Source organism: Myotis daubentonii, chromosome 2 (genome assembly GCF_963259705.1).
Source record: "Myotis daubentonii chromosome 2, mMyoDau2.1, whole genome shotgun sequence".
Classification (NCBI taxonomy): Eukaryota; Metazoa; Chordata; class Mammalia; order Chiroptera; family Vespertilionidae; genus Myotis; species Myotis daubentonii.
Window position 1 is genome coordinate 120839591 of NC_081841.1, and position 17236 is coordinate 120856826.

Consider the following 17236-nt stretch of genomic DNA (forward strand, 5'->3'; position numbering starts at 1 on the left):
CCATGTTCAGCTCCGGCTCAGTGGGTCTTCTCCAGGCCCCTCCCCCTGACTGGCCCCACCCTCGACTGCCCCACTCCCCCAAACCTGATCGAGGTGAGCCGCCCTGACCCGACCCATGCACAAATTCGTGCACCGGGACTCTAGTAAATAATAAATAACAATATAGGACTAAACTGACTTGCGTGCTCAGAACTATAAACCTGCTTTTGTCCACCCCCATATATGATTAAGAACTTAGGCTTTGAAATTAAGATTGTTTTACTTCCAATCAAGAGTTATTCATGATTTGGGATGCAGGATGAGCCATTTAATTTTTCTCAGCCTCATTCTTTTTCCTGTAAAATGAGCATAACAGTACATACATAGTTGTGATTATTAAAGAACATAATTAATGAATAGTATCTACCATAAAGTAATATTTAACTTATAAGTTTTTGTACTTGTTGCTGTCATTATGGATTTTACTGTTATCACTACCATCATTACCATAATCATCTATACTAATAAAAATATGCTAATTAGACTGGACATCTTTTGGACAACCTTCTGGACGTTCTCACAGACAAAGCCACAGTAGTGGGGCCCAGGCAGAGGCAGTTAGAGGTGATCAGGCCAGCAGGGGAGAGCAGTTAGGGGGATCAGACCGGCAGGGGAGAGCAGTTAGGAGGATCAGGCCAGCAGGGGAGAGCAGTTAGCAGTGGTTATCAACCTTCTGGCCCTTTAAATACAGTTCCTCATGTTGAGACCCAACCATAAAATTATTTTTGTTGCTACTTCATAACTGTAATGTTGCTACTGTTATGAATTGTAATGTAAATATCTGATATGCAGGATGGTCTTAGGCGACTCCTGTGAAAGGGTTGTTCGACTGCCAAAGGGGTCGCGACCCACAGGTTGAGAACCGCTAACTTAGAGGGATCAGGCCAGCAGGGGAGGGCAGTTAGGGGGATCAGGCAGGCAGGCAGAGGTGATTAGGGGCGATCAAGCAGGTGTGCAGAGGTGGTTAGGGCCTATCAGGCAGGCAGACATAGGCGGTTAGAGGTGATTAGGCTGGCAGGCAGGCAGGTGAGCAGTTAGGAGCCAGTGGTCCCAGATTACAAGAGGATGTCCGACTTCCGGTTGGACATCCCCCGATGGGTCCCGGATTGGAGAAGGTGCAGGCTGGGCTGAGGGACCACCCCCTCCCCATGCATGAATTTCATGCACTGGGCCACTAGTCCTTATAATAAAAGGGTAATATGCAAATTGACCGAATGGGGGAATGACTGGTTGCTTTGACGCGCACTGACCACCAGGGGGCAAATGCTCAACGCAGGAGCTGCCCTCAGCCACAGGACCAATCAGGTGATCAGGGCCTGCTGGCCAACCTCTTGGTCCTTTTTCCTGGCCAGCAGGCTCTGATCGCCCGATGGGGAATGGGGAACCGGAGGTGAGTGGTGGCAGACATGGGTGGCGCCAGGCCAAGGCCCCCACCCAGCCGGTCGCCCCACACACAGAGGATGACCAGTGGCAGAGGGGCGCGGGGCTGGCAAGCAGGCTGAATGGCCAACCTATCAGTCCCTCCCCCTGGCTGACTGGCATTCTTTCCTGCAGCCTAGACACAGGCCTGGCCACAGCTGCAGACAGTTGCTCCTCACTCCTCCCTACCTGCTCCCTAAGGGGGAGGGAGAAGCCATCAGCAAGGTAGCAGGCGTTAGGTGGGTTATTGAGAAACCTGTCTCCTGATTCTGCTGAATTCTAACCCTGTTAAGAAGTCCGTGTTCTGTGCTTAAAGCACCTGATCATATCCTCCTCAGTGGTGATACGACCTGAAATCTAATGGGACCTTTTTGTGGGATGGGTTTTCATGAAAAACCCTGAAAGTAGAATCCTCCAGTGAACTGACACAGTGAAGATTCAGGTGTGATTAGAATGACCCTGACAGTGCCACTGGCCCCCTGGAACTCTCTTGGACATTGGGCCCATATCCCATCCCTTACCTGAAAGAAATTTCACACAAAAGCACCTCCCGTGAAAGGGCCTCCAACAGGGGGATCACAGTCTCCTACATGGTCTCGAAGTATATCCTGTGCCGGGCCCACCTCAGGTGCAAGATGGCAAATGGGTGGGTTGCGGCAGTGGGCAGGGCCGGCTGCCAGCAGCCGGGGAAGATGGCTGTGATCACAGGCCAGGCCTAGAGACTTTACCAGTGTAGGAATTTTGTGCACCGGGCCTCTTATAAGAAAATACAGAGCCCAACCACTCTATTAGTTATTCTCTCTACTCATCATTAATTTCTGTCTCTTTTCTCTAGGTTGGCCCCTTTATCTTTAGACCACTTTATCCTATCCTAAAAAATGTGACCTCTCAATTGCACCTCCCTTATAATTCTAGCCCTTAAGCTACTTTGGGTATTTCCCCTTCCTTTCTGAAGAGAATATGGCATAATGTAAATATCATCCTATAAAATAAAAGCCTAATATGCTAAGTGTCCAGTTGGTCATTCAACCAATTAAAGCGTAATATGCTAATTATATGCTAAGGCTGCTCAACCACTCCATTTCTATGCCCCTGATTCCATTATATTCACCAGTTTATTCTGTTCATCAGAGTTTTTATTCACTTGATTTTTAGATTCACTTGTTGATAGATATGTATTTGTTGTTCATAATTTTTATGTTTACGTTTTTCTTCTTCTTCCTCTTCTTAAAGAATATCTTTCAGCATTTCATACAATACTGGTTTGGTGGTGATGAACTCCTTTAGCTTTTCCTTATCTGTGAAGCTCTTTATCTGACATTCAATTCTGAATGATAGCTTTGCTGGGTAAAGTAATCTTGGTTGTAGGTTCTTGCTATTCATCACTTTGAATATTTCTTCCCACTCCCTTCTGGCCTGCATAGTTTCTGTTGAGAAATCAGCTGACAATCATATGGGTACTCCCTTGTAGGTAACTAACTGTTTTTCTCTTGCTGCTTTTAAGATTCTCTCTTTGTCTTTTGCTCTTGGCATTTTAATTATGATGTGTCTTCATTTGGTCCTCTTTGGATTCCTTTTGTTTGGGGTTCTCTGCACTTCCTGGACTTGTAAGTCTATTTCTTTCAGCAGGTAGGGGAAGTTTTCTGTCATTATTTCTTCAAATAGGTTTTCAATATCTTGCTCTCTCTCTTCTTCTGCACCCCCATAATTCAGATGTTGGTATGCTTGAAGTTGTCCCAGAGGCTCCTTACACTATCTTCATATTTTTGGATTCTTTTTTCTTTTTGTTTTTCTGGTTGGGTGTTTTTTGCTTCTTCGTCTTTCAAATCTTTGACTTGATTCTTGGGATCCTCTAGGCTGCTGTTGGATCTCTTATAATATTCTTTATTTCAGTCAGTGTATGCTTATTTTCTAGTTGGTCCTTTTTCATAACCTCAAGGGTCTCAGTAGATTTATCGAGCGTCTCACTAAATTTATCAGCAGTTTCTAGAAAATTCTTGAAAAACCTTAGAAGTGTGGTTTTGAACTCTATATCCAGTAGTTTGCTTTCCTCCATTTCTGTCATTTGTGACCTGTTTCTTTGTCTCCACATTTTGGCTGCTTCCCTGTGTTGATAGAATAGCTTTCTGTGCTAGGTGTCCTATAGGGCCCAGTGGCTCAGCGTCCCCAATTACCTGAGGTGGACATTCTTGTTGCACCCCTTTGTGGGCTTTGTGCACAGTCTTGTTGTAGTTAAGCCTTGATTGCTGTTGGTATCAATGGGAGGAATTGACCTCCAGGCCAATTGGCTGTGAGATTCAGCTGTGTCTATGGTGGGAGAACTTCAGTACTGGAAACACCCTTAGGGGGCAAGATTTGCTTCAGTGGGGCTTTGGTGCTCTCTGAGTCTGCCACCTGAGTGTGTCCTTTATGGATCTGAGAAGTTGTAATCTGGATGGTCCCCCTCTGACCACTGGGTACACTGGCTCTTGGATCTCTAAGGAGGTGCTAATTTAACCTCTGCCTGAGGCTACCCAGCAGGAGCTACAGAGAGATCTGCAGATTCCTCTTCTTTGTTTGGGGTTTGGAGGTGCCCAGATGAGGCCCAGCTGTGAAGCAATGCATGCTGCTGTGGGGCCTTGGGCCTTCTCTTGGATGTTCTGGGTCTCTCTGACCCAGCTGCAGTTTGTTAGGTAATTTTAGATTGCAAAGGGCCAGGCCATTCATATGCAAAAGCCTCTGCTCACAGCTTGGGTGGGGCGGGGTCTCAGGGAATCAACAGGGCAGAGCAAGCAGCTATGGCTGATCCTCCGCCTTGCCCTAAGGGGCCCTGCATCTCAGTGTCCTGGTAATCACCACAAGCACCTCTGAGAGAAAGCCGCCTTTGAGTTCCACCCGATGCCAGACAGTCCATTTTCTCCTCAAATGAGTCTGGGTCCCCAGAGACTCGCCCGGAACTGGAGTTCAGAGCAGTTGGGAACTTGTGACTCCCTCCGAATTGAAAAAGACAACCAAGTCCTCAGTTGCTAGCCCTTTCCACGTGGGCCTCCGTACCTCTGCACTTCACTTCTGCACCTCCTCTGAGTCTCAGTGTGCTTTTCTCTTTCCTTCTAGTTGTAGAATTTCCACTCAGCCAGCCTTCCTGTGGTTCTGGATGGTATCCGTTTTGTTTTTTAGTTGTATTTTTGAAGTGGTTGTGCAAGGTAGTAATTTCAGGTGTTTACCTATGCCGTCATCTTGGTTTCTCCTCTATTTTCACTTTTTAAAAACTCATTTTTCTTTTTGCTGCTTTATTGGGTGAGTTCCACTGATCCTTTCTGATGCTTCATATTTGCCGGGAGCCGGTCCATCCTTGCTGTTTCAAGGGACCTGGCATATATGGCATAGGGTTCTTAATATGTTTGCTCACCTTCTTGGCGCTGTGTTTTAACCAAGGTCACCTCTCCAAGAAAGGTTGAATCCCCAGGTAGGGATTTTCCCCTGAAGTTAGGGAGGGAATAAAACCCCTCAACTAAGTGCCAGGCGGGTAATTAATCACTTTAACTCCAAACAATCATGCTTAAGCTACATAATCTTTACTCCCTGGAATGGAGATAAGAAACGCCCTAACCTTTGTAATAGAGATTGATAGGATTGAATCAACTGGTATAAATACAGATGTAACTAGACAGCAAGACACAGAACTTACAAGACAGAATTCAGAAGACAGAACCTACACGGAGCCTGGAGACAGAAGAACTTCGCTGGAGAGAACATGGCAAAGGATCCTGGACTGAACCTGACTGCAGAGGTTGGCAAGAGAGCCTGACTAGAACCTGGCGACTGAACCTGGCTGGAGAACCTAGCAAGAGAACATGGACACAGAACCTCTCTGGAGATCCAGACCAGAACTTGGCTGGAGATCCAGGCTAAAGATCCTGGCTAGGCTGCTGATCAACTGAACACTGTCTCCGTGTCATTCCTTCTTCACTGACTCCATCCACACCTTTGGGGACCCCTGGACCTGCTGGGGTTGGACCCCGGCACATATAGTGCACTATTGAACCTCTCTTTATATTTTTCAGTTCAATTATTGCATTCTTCAGCTCTGTCACTTCTACTTGCTACTTTCTTATATTTTCACTAGAGGCCGAGTGCATGGGATTCATGCACTGGTGGGGGCATGGCCTGCAGGGATCGGCCAGCTGTGGGAGCACCACTCATCCCAGTCAGCCGAGTGGCTGTGGACCCACTCTCTGAGCAGCTGCTCCCTGGTCGGGCATCTTCTGTAGAGCCGGAGCACTCACCTCTCCAGGGGACCTGGTCAGGGCCAGGCCCAGGGACAAGAGTAGGCCCAGGGGCAGTGGAGTAGGCCTCAGTCCTTTGGTGGCCATGAACCCACCTCCCAGCCTCCGGGGTCAGCTCTGTGAGCCCAGAGGTGGTGCTCTGTGGCCTGCAGGCATCCGGAGGAGGGGCAGGGAGTGAGGAGAAAGAGCCTGGGGTTAGGAGGTGACAATTGCAGCCCAGGTTCCTGCCAGTTGGCCTGGGGTTTGCAGCAGGAGCAGCCACTCATTCTGGTCAGCCGAGCAGTGCTCCCACTCTGGTAGCACACTGACTACCAGGGGGCAGCTCCTGCACTGAGTCTGCCCCCTGGTGGTCAATGCATGTCATATCGACTGGTCATTCTGGTTGTTCTGCTGTTAGGTTGCTGGACTTTTATTATATAGGATTTTCTTTGTTGAAGTTCTCACTGTGTTCATCCACTCGTCTCCCCAGTTCAGTGAGCACCTTTATGACTAATGCTTTGAACTCAGGTGAATTACTTATCTCCATTTCATTAAGGCTGTTTTTCAGATGTTTTATCTTGTTCTTTCATTTGGAACATATTCCTTCCTTTCCTCATTTTGCTTGACTCTCTGTCTTGGTTTCTATACAATAGGTAAAACAACAATCTCTCCCAGTGTTGATGGAATAGCCTCATGTAGGAGATACACCTTATCCTTCAACCCTGCCTCAGTACTTTGTCATCTCTCAAACCTTTGTGACTGCAAAAGCAGCAAAATCAATGTTAGACTTTTGACCTACAGAACTGTAAGATACTGAATTTGTGTTGTTTCAGCCAGTAAGTCTGTGGTAATTTGATATGGAAGCAATAGAACACTAATACTCCCCCCTCTGGTTAGTTTAAAAACCAGATCTTTAATACAGAAAACAGGCCCTATATAATTTGGTTCCTGTCTATCTATCTAAACTCAGGGGATGCTTCTCTTTCCTTTGATTCTTATTTGCAGCCATATATTCCCGAAATATGCCAAGGAATTTCTCAAAATTTGCATTTACCTTTTCAGAAATCTGCTTCTACTGTCCCCATTCTTTTCCCAAATTAACTGAATTCATCCTAATGTTCCCAGCTAAATGTCACTTTTATGTCTTTCCCAACCCCAAATTAAATTAGGTTTCCTCTTTTGTACTTTCTCATAATGGTCAGTAATTTTATTCCTTAGAAGGCACATATATTGCAATTATATATTTAAGTGTTTGCTTTCTAAAAGTGTATCTCCCTTGCTAGAATGTTAGCTTCATAAGGATAGGAACTTCTTGCACACCATTATATATCCTAAGAACCTAGGATGTAACAGTAAATCTTTCATTTATTCAGCAAATATATAATGAAGTAATTGTAAAGTTAATTGAAAGAAAGGCAAAATTAGAAGATGAAAGGAAAGAAGGGGAGGGGAGGGGAAGACTTTTCTTGGTATCTTTAGTAATACTAAGAATAGACATTTAAGAAGTTAGATTTTTAAAACTATGTGCCATGAGTGACTAGAGATAATTTTTAACAGTAAATAACTGAAATGTATAATATGTTCAAGATCACTACCCAATAAAAATTCTTTATTATATTGATACTATTATAGATTACTTATAAAATAAATTTTAATGCACTCACATAATAGATTATAATGGACCCTTAAATATAATACTAAAAGCAAGAGAAAATAACAAACTTGCAATATTGAAACCCTTAGTGTTAGTTTATAAGAATATAAAAATGTGCCTAATAAATATTAACTTCATTTTTAAATATGCAACAAATAAAAATTGAGTAGTAAAAATATTTGTATATAGATTCTTGGCCTATTGTTTTTTCAATAAGATACAATTCTGAAAGTAAAATTACTAGATCAAGATTTATGGATATTTTCATGCTATGCAAAGTATAAGTATTTATATTCTCATTTTTCTAAATTTTACCCAATTTTCCAATTATAGTACAGTTTTCTTTCAATACAAACGTATTAGATTACTTGTAGCATTAAATAAATTTTTCATATTTGTACTGTACATTACCTTTCTTTTGCTAGCTGTTTGGTATTTTCTACATTTTTCCATTAATGTTATACATTATTTTAATTGATATATAAGAGCTTTTTATTCATTAAGGCTATTCACTTTTATTATATTAATGTAAATTTTTTCCTGTTTGCATTTGTCCTTTAATTTAATATATTCAGACATATAAAATGTCTTTTATTTAGCCATATATTTTACTTTAGAACTTCAGTTTTTGATGTTATGCTTTAAACATAATTTCTTATATAAATTTTAATTTTAATTTTCTTAAATTATGTGCAGTTTTATTTTTACCTTTAAATTTTAATACATGTGAAATTTATTTGGAATATCATAAAACAAGGATATGAATTTTTTCACTTGGCTACCCCATGTGGTAATCCCCAAACCATTTGCCAAATGATCCTTCCTCACCCATTTAATTAGAAAAGTTATATTTATAATAATAAATATACAAATTCCATTCCACATATAGACTGCTTATGCTATAAGTCTATTTGTGTAACTGTATCATAGTCTCTTAATTATTTTATTTCCTTAATCCTTTTCCCTGATTAGAAACATTAGATGAAAAACATATTTATTTATAAGTTCACCTAAATATTAACTTTCTTCTTATTAAACCTAAAGTGCAATAATTAACATAAAGCTTCTATAGCTTCCAGGACAAGTTATCAATAAAAGTCTCTTTAGCATACATTTTATGGCTACCATCAATACTGAGCTTTTCAAAAAATTGTTCAACTTTCTCACTGACTTACTCATTAGCTTAACAAATATTAAGTATATCTATTTCCAAGAGCCAGGTAAGGTGAAAGAGACTACCTTCTTGAAGCACACATTTTAATAATCAATTAGACAAATAAATAAATTGCATAACTACAAAAAGAGAAATAAAGAAGATGCTATGATAGACAATAGAGTGTCAGTGAGGAAGCTATTAGCTACAGTCATCAGGAAAGACCTCTGTGAGGAGGTAACCTTTAAGCCAATACCTGTTGAAGAAGAATAAATAAGGCAATCATACAAAAAAAAAAAAAATAGGAAAGAGAGCCATAAACCAGGAACAAAATACAAACATCAAAAGGCAGGAAAGTGCTTGGAATGATTAAAGAATTAAAAAGGAATCTGATTGTAACTAAGTGGGCAAATGGAAGAATAACAAGATAAATTTGGAAAGGTAGTCAGCAGTCAGATTATCCAGGAGTCACCTGATAGTATACTCTAAAGGATTAAGAAAAAACTAAGTCAAATCAAGACATAATCTCATTTATATTTTTAAATAAAATGCAGCAAAACTAAAAATAAAAGTAGAATGGTGATCACTAAAGGAAGAGGTGAGAAAACCATTTTGGAAGCAACTGTAGTAATCCAGGTAAATTAAAAATAAAGTAGTCTTGCCACTGTAAGTTTAGACATGTTAACTTTGTTCCAAAATTATAGAATGCTTTAGAAAAACAAAATTATTTGATTACATTTGTTATATTACATATATAAAATATTTATCAAAGGTACATATATTAAATAGAAATTATATTTCATTACATTACTTTTTATAATTTTTTTAATTTTTTAAAATTTATCTTTATTGTTGAAAGTACTATAGATCTCCCTTTTCCCCCCATTGACCCCTTCTAGCCCACATCAGCAGCCCACACCCTGTGCCTTCACTACACTATTGTCTTTGTCCATGGGTTACACATATATGCATATCAATTATTTGGTTAATCTCTTCAAACCCACCCACTCCCACCTTCCCTCTGAGATTACAAATTGGTGCTATTTTTAAATTTTCCATCAGTAAATAGGATAAATGACTAAAGACAAGTCCAATGAAGAAAAGGCAATACTCAAAGAAGTTATAAGACTTTGAAATAAGGGACTATCAAAGATTAAAAAGAAGAGAGAGAGGCCAGAGAGCTAGTTCAGAAAATTTTAAAAAGCTCAATAATGAGCTAAAAGAAGGAAATGAAGTATGGAATTAAAGAGTAGACGAGATCAGTTCTTCTCAAACTATCTGTGAAAAATAACAAAGTGTTAAAGTACACAAAATAAAAGCAGAAATATTTTTTATTTGACTCCATAGACATAAAACTACATTTCAATAAATATATTCTGAACAAAGACAACATTGGGAAAGAGATAATAATTGTAAAAACTGTCCATGTTGTTCACTGAAAGTGTATATACACAAATGTTTTTATACTTGTAACTTTTTTCATTACACATAATAGCTAAATAAAAAGCTTTAAGCAAAAAGTGATTCCTCAAAAGAAATGACTATGTAAACACTATGAACAAACATTGAGAATATAAATATTTAAAGTTTATAACGTGACCATGAGCTTTTTGTTTGTTAAACTTAATCTAAACCAAGTTGAACCAGCAATAATGATACTCAAGGGAATAACATAGAGCTAACCTATTTTTATTTAATAATATGGAGAAAGCAGTGTCACAGAGGTATGTTGATGGAATGAAAACTCAGCTTAGAATATTTATTTGAAACTTTTATCCAAAATGAAACTAGAAGTGCTGTATCTTCAAAACATACCACTAATGTTCAATACCCAGTTACAGTAATTTATCCTGCAGAGTTATAATCACATATAAATTGCTTCACTGAAAGAAATAGTTCCAGTTCCATGAATTTCTTATGTATGAATCTTCTTTTAACAGAAAACACAAAACATTCTATCAAATACTTAAGATGACAAGAGCCAACTTTGCAAGGATGAACAAAGTAAATGTTATTCTTAGAGCTTAAGATAGTTCATTGACAATTATTATTAAACTAGAGGCCGGTGCACGAAATTCATGCACTGGACGGGGGGAGGTCCCTTAGCCCAGCCTTCACCCTCTCGCAGTCCAGAACCCCTTGGGGGATGTCTGACTGCCGGCTTGTGGCTGAATGCCCTTCTGCTGCTGCACAGCCTGCTGCTTGAGCTTCAGCAGCTGCTGCACATACTCAGGCTGGGCCACTACAGTCTGTCCTGCGAGCACCATCGAGTGGGTGAGTCAAGTGCGGTGGCAGGCTCACCCTGAGTTCCCTGTGCTTCCCTGAGTCACTGAGATGTTCACACTGACTGCCTTCTACAGAGAACATCACCGGGATCGGGCCTAAGCTGGCAGTCGGACATTCATCTTGAAGTCCAGGTCTGCTCAGGGGATGTTCAACTGCCTAAACCGGCAGTCGGACATCCCCTGAGAGATGTAGCAGTGCGCCAAGGGGCAGGTGGCCAGGGAAGAGCCCGAATTAGGGCTGGGCGCTGCACCGCTCATGCTCTTCCCGGCCCGCTGCACCTGCTGCCGCTGCCTGGTAGTGCTGCCACGGAGTCAGGAGAGGCTCTCACCATGGCAACTGCACTTGCCAGTGGTGAGCCCAGCTTCTGGCTGTGCCAGGGGGCAGCTCCTGCATTGAGCATCTGCCCCCTGGTGGTCAGTGTGCATCACAGCAACCGGTCGTTCCGCCCTAACGGTCACTTAGGCTTTTATATATAAAAATAATGAAACATCTCATAAAAATTGTGTACTTCTACAATATTCAAACTTTGATTTTTATTCTCTGACACTTGCTGCTAGTAAAAAACAAAAAAACATGTTGGAATCCTTCTTTGTTTGGCAGTGCTGCATTCATTAAAAATATTGGACATGTTTGACAAGGAAGCCAATCCTATTAATCTTTAAAGAGTAGAATCCAACTAATTTTTTATCCTGTGAAAACACTAAGAGTTGATTCTACAGTTCCAATATCAACAGAAATTTCCTCTCAATAACCATTGCACCACAGCATGCAATCACAGATATGTATAATCCACTTCCATATTAGCACATATTAAAGAGAATAATAGAAAATTTACCACATCAACCTAAAAGGTCCTCAAAATTGTATTATACCACTAAGACCACTGTGCAGTTCAGCCAAAATTGTTTTCATAACAAAATGTTTTTGATAAAGAAAGTAGTACATTCATATTCTGATTCAGGCTCCTTAATCTGGAATATTTCCCAGTCACTAAAGCTAAACCTTTGGAATATGCTTATACACAACACAAATTCCAGAGGACATTTAATTTATTTAATCTAATCCTTCTTACTTCACACAATTCAGAGCTTTATGTATTTATAAGAAATAAAGCTAAAAAATGTTTTTTCCTTTATTTTGTTATGATGCTTAAAGGTTGTATATTTATAAAAATATGTATGCATTCATCAAGTTGTAACAAATAGTACTTTATTGCTTCCTTTGTTCTATAAACTGGTCTTCCATATCCTTAACCACTGTATGGTGTACACTAAACTATGGTATCATCTGGAGCTCAGGTCCTCTCTAAACTCACTCAGCTCAGTTTCTTGCAGTTGTAGGGTAAAGTCCACAACTTTTTGTTGACTGTTAGTGAGGCTGTGCTCTCAGACCCTCCAAGGTGATGTTATATCTTTGTCCTATGATCATCTCCATCACAGCAATGTCAAATCCTTCTCACACTGTTCTGCAACCAGCCAGAGAACTGTCTTTACAGGACTCCTGTGCTTAGGTCAGGGCTACCTGGATAATCATCTTTTTTTAAAAGCAATTGTACTATCTACACTAATAAAAGAGAAACATGGTAATTAGTGTCACTCCGCTACCCTTCCCATTGGCTAATCAGCGAGATATGCAAATTAACTGACAGCCAAGATGGCGGCCGGCAGCCAGGCAGCTTGAAACTAACATGAGGCTTGCTTGCCTCAGTGACGGAGGAAACCAACGTTCCCCACCTGCGGCTACAGGCCTCTGAGCCTGCAGTTTAAGAAACTATGTAACAAATACCCGCCGGACTTCAGCTAGTAGGATCGCAACATTGTAAGCAAAGGCCAGAAACCTACTTTCAGCAGCAGAGGCCTAAGAGCTGGAGACAAGCTTCAAGCTAAAGCTGGCCCAGAATAAAAAAAAAAAGGAAAAAAGGAGCGGTTGGGAGCTTCAGTCACCCCCAGCCTGAAAACAGCCCTCAGCCCCTAACCCAGACTGGCCAGGCACCCCAGTGGGGACCCCCAACTTGAAGGGTGTGTGACCAGCTGCAAACAGCCATCATCCCCTCACCCAGGCTGGCCAGGCACCCCAGTGGGGACCCCCACCCTGATCAAGGACACCCTTCAGGGCAAACCAGCCGGCCCCCACCCGTGCACCAGGCCTCTATGCTATATAGTAAAAGGGTAATATGCCTCCCGGCACTGGGTTCAGCGTGACAGTGGGCAGCACCCAAACCCCCTGATCGGCCCTGCTCTGTGTGTGACAGCGTGCGGCACCCCAACCCCCTCCCTCCCCATGGGCCCTGCTCTGTGTGTGACGGGGTACAGCCATAACCTCCCCATCAGCCCTGCTTTGCGTATGACAGTGGTGGCGCCCCAACCCCCTGAACCGCCCTGCTCTGTGGGTGATAGAGGGCAGCGCCCCAACCCCCTGATTGGCCCTGCTGTGTGCTGACAGGGGATGGTGCCCCAACTCCCCTATGGGCCCTACTCTGTGAGTGACAGGGGGGAGCTCCTCAACCCCCTGATGGGCCCTGCTCTGTGCATGACAGGGGGGAGCTCCCCAACCCCCTGATGGGGTCTGCTCTGTGCATGACAGGGTACGGAGCCCCAACCCCCCTGATGGGCCCTGCTGTGTGCTTGACAGGAGGCAGCGCCCCAAACCCTGATTGGCCCTGTTCTGTGCGTGACAGGGGGTGGCGCCGCAACCTCCCCATCAACCCTGCCTTGAGTGTGACAGGGGGCAGTGCCCCAACCCCCCAATCGGCCCTACCCTGAGTGTGACTGAGGGTGGCATCGCAACCTCCTGATCAGCCCTGCTCTGTGCATGACAGGGGAAGGCACCCCAACTCCCCAGTCGGCCCTGCTCTGAGCCCAACCAGGGGCTGCACCTAGGGATTGGGCCTGCCCTCTGCCACCAGGGAGCAGGCCTAAGCCAGCAGGTCGTTATCTCCCGAGGGGTCCCAGACTGCGAGAGGGCACAGGCCGGGCTGAGGGAACCCCCCGAGTGCACAAATTTTTGTGCACTGGGCCTCTAGTAGAAAATAACAGTCACAGAAGCAAAATCCATCATTTTAAGTGTACCAGGAATTATGCAGGAGTGTACACAGGAAAAACTTGGGGATGAGATGTGGGATGCAGAATCACCCTACTACAATCCTTTGTTCTGCAGAGAAAATACTCATGTTAATCTTACCCAGAAATCATTTCGGCTATTTAATGTTTCATCTCTAAAACTTTCAATTGGTTCCTTTTAAAACTCTTCATTTTCATCCTCATTATGTCCACTTTTTCCTTTAGATTGAAAAACATCTTGTACTTACATGATAATAATTGTTTAAATGTTCTTATGTAATAATTCTGAAATCTCTGTCCTTTCTGAATCTCTTCTTATTGACTAATTTTTTTCCTCTTGCTTATTCATTACATTTTCCTGCTTCTTTGTATGTTTAATAATTTTTATTAGATGTTTAACATTGACATTTATATTGCTTGTTGAAGAATTTTTTTATATTCCTTTAAAGAGAGTTGGAACTTTGCTCTGACAGAAACTTAAATAACTTTAAATCGCTTTGATGCTTTCAAAGCTTGTTTTAAGGTTTTTGCTTGTGAATATGGAGTGGCCTTCATTTTAGGGCTAGCTTAGTCCTTCTGCTAAGGTCTGACTCTTACATTCTTGAATGAATGTTACCACTGTACATATTATTCTACATATAATTAGGTATCCTTAATTTGCAGATGGTACTTAAAAATGTAACAGAATCCTATATAATAAAAGGCTAATATGCAAATTGTCCCCTCGGAAGTTCGACCAGGAGACCAGGAGTTCAAGTGGGGGGGCAGGGAAGCAGGGAACTGAGTGGTGGCAGCGCAAGTGGCAAGGGAAGGAGGAGGCGGGGAGGCCGGAATTTTGTGCACCTGGCCTCTAGTATAAATATAAAAGCTATATTTTTCTCTCATTAGCCAGGTATAAATACAACATATATCTCCATGAAAACTGAGGTATATACTTGTTTATAACAATAGAATTATGGATATTTATTACATAATATGATGAAACAAGAATACTCAAATAGGTTGGAAGATGAGGTCAATATTACCTTTGTAAAATGAGTGGGCAAAGCTCTGCTCAGGAATTAACTTGGCAAGGAATCCATGGTTCAAAGTTGGATGAGGGATAGATGGTATGACCACAACTGTGAAGAAAATAATGGAATCAAATTTGAGCCAGTATGTAACAACTGCTACATAGTCCACTGACAAAACATGACAAGTTTATATTATTGCAACATGCAAGCACTAATGGCAACAAAGACTGCACCCCTGAGGGAAGTAAAGTGGTTATATATTAAGAGAAAGGAAATAATATACTTAAGTAATTTTAGCAACAGACACATAAAAACATACACAAAAATAAGAACTGGTTTTAGTGAACTGGTAATTCATTAATATTTGTTTATTTTATATACACATGACTGATAGGAATACATTAAAAAAAAGAGTTAAGATAATAAAGTCTTAGTATTTTAAATGATCAAAAGACATAAACTGCAGTGGTAAGATAATGTTTAATTTGAAGAACAAAGTTAAAAGACTATAATACAATGAATATCATGTTTATGAGTTTAAACTAAATATAGCATGAAACAGCAAAGTATTAAAACTTATGCATAATCCATATTTCCACAACAGCAATAAAAGGTAAATGAGATATGAAATGCTATCAAAAACAAGATGCAGAGATTTCACCACTAATTTCTATGCACTTGTTAAAATATCCATTTTATTTATATGTCATATACATTTATTTAGGAAATAAAATTAATGCAGTGATACATGAAATAACCACTGGGTTACCAAGGTTACATTGCAAAAAAACCACAGAGAAATAACTTGATATAAACATGGCCTGTAATGCAATTGATAGAAGAAACCCCATGATATTAAAAAATAGGAAATATTTATCATTTTCAAGCAGAATAGACAAAGTTGATAATGCAAGAACTCCTACAACATGAGTATAATCGGTAGGTAAGAAAGATATGAGCCAAGATGGTTGATTTTAATTGAAGGTACTTTGGTATAAAGTTTAGAATGTATGTTTTCCTATTATGATCTCTGATAGAATACTGATATTAAGTACAGAATATTTTGAATATAGATGATATAGAATATAGAGTATTTCTATTTAGAAACCAAAATAATTATACAGCAAAAGAAAAAGAAAGGAAGGAAGGAAGGAAAGAAGGAAGGAAGGAAGGGAGGGAGGGAGGGAGAAAGGGAAGGAAGGAAAGAAGGAAGACTATCTTTGAACTTGTCTATAAAGATTTACATTTTGGCTTAGTCTTGGTCTTGTACTACTCTATAAGAACCTCCTAATTTCATGTTTATAAAAGTTAGAAGTAATACATTTAAAATATGAGTTACTTGCAAATAAAATAGCAGTATAAATGATTGGTATTAATAAATATAAAACATTAAAACCAAAACTGCACTGGCAAATGAGAATATAGCAAATATCATAGAAATACCATTCATACATTTTTTAGGAATTAGAAGAATATTAAATTGGTCTTTATATACCACTAACTTGTAAATGTATGAGATGATTATGAATAGAATCAGTTTAAGTTTGAATGTAAAAATGAAATTAAAAGCAGGAAAATTATAATGATATTTAAATAATATAAAAATATTAAGTACCTGTACTTGTTGGTGAATTTATTTCCTGTCTGATGTTTCTACCTGGTTGACTTCCAATTCTTGCAGTCTCTCGCTGGGGTTCTAATATGTCACGGTACTTGGAAACCATCAGAACCGAAATGAAGTAAACGACAGCTAAAGCTAAGAATTGTGCCTGCTTGCTATCATCCTGTATAAAATAAAAAGGCAGTTTTGATATTCAAAATTTTTTAAAGTGAAAGTTCTTAAAATACAAGAAATTATTCCTATCTCATTGTCTTCATGGAACAAAATATGACATTTAACTTTTATTTATCTCTCTCTCCCTCTCCCTTCCTTTCTGAAATCAATAAAAATATATTTTAAAAAACCCCACTGCCAAACCGGTTTGGCTCAGTGAATAGAGCGTCAGCCTGCGGACTGAAAGGTCCCAGGTTTGATTCCGGTCAAGGGCATGTACCTTGGTTGCGGGCACATCCCCAGTAGGGGGTGTGCAGGAGGTGGCTGGTCGATGTTTCTCTCTCATTGATGTTTCTAACTCTCTATCCCTCTCCCTTTCTCGCTGTAAAAAATCAATAAAATATATTTTTTTAAAAAAAACAACCCACGAATGTTAAAATTTTGCTGAATATGCCACAAAACTTTATTCTTTGTGCTTTTCACCTTTATTATTTATTTCTTCCATGATAGAGTATGTATATTAAAAATGCAGCTATATGCAGCATGTATATTAAAATATGCAGTATGTATATTTAAAATATGCACAAGGATGAAA

The 17236-nt window shown here is 40.5% G+C and overlaps 1 protein-coding gene across 4 annotated transcripts in view; it reads right to left on the minus strand.

The window, feature by feature from the left end:
- Positions 1 to 17236, minus strand: part of NBEA (neurobeachin) — a 990744-nt gene that overhangs the window by 613153 nt on the left and 360355 nt on the right. For all 4 annotated transcript variants that reach the window (XM_059684425.1, XM_059684424.1, XM_059684423.1 and 1 more), the window contains 2 exons: positions 16483 to 16651; positions 14880 to 14975 (listed from right to left, as the gene is read on the minus strand). In XM_059684425.1, the coding sequence (XP_059540408.1) occupies positions 14880 to 14975; positions 16483 to 16651 (265 nt within the window). The remainder of the gene's footprint in view (positions 1 to 14879; positions 14976 to 16482; positions 16652 to 17236) is intronic.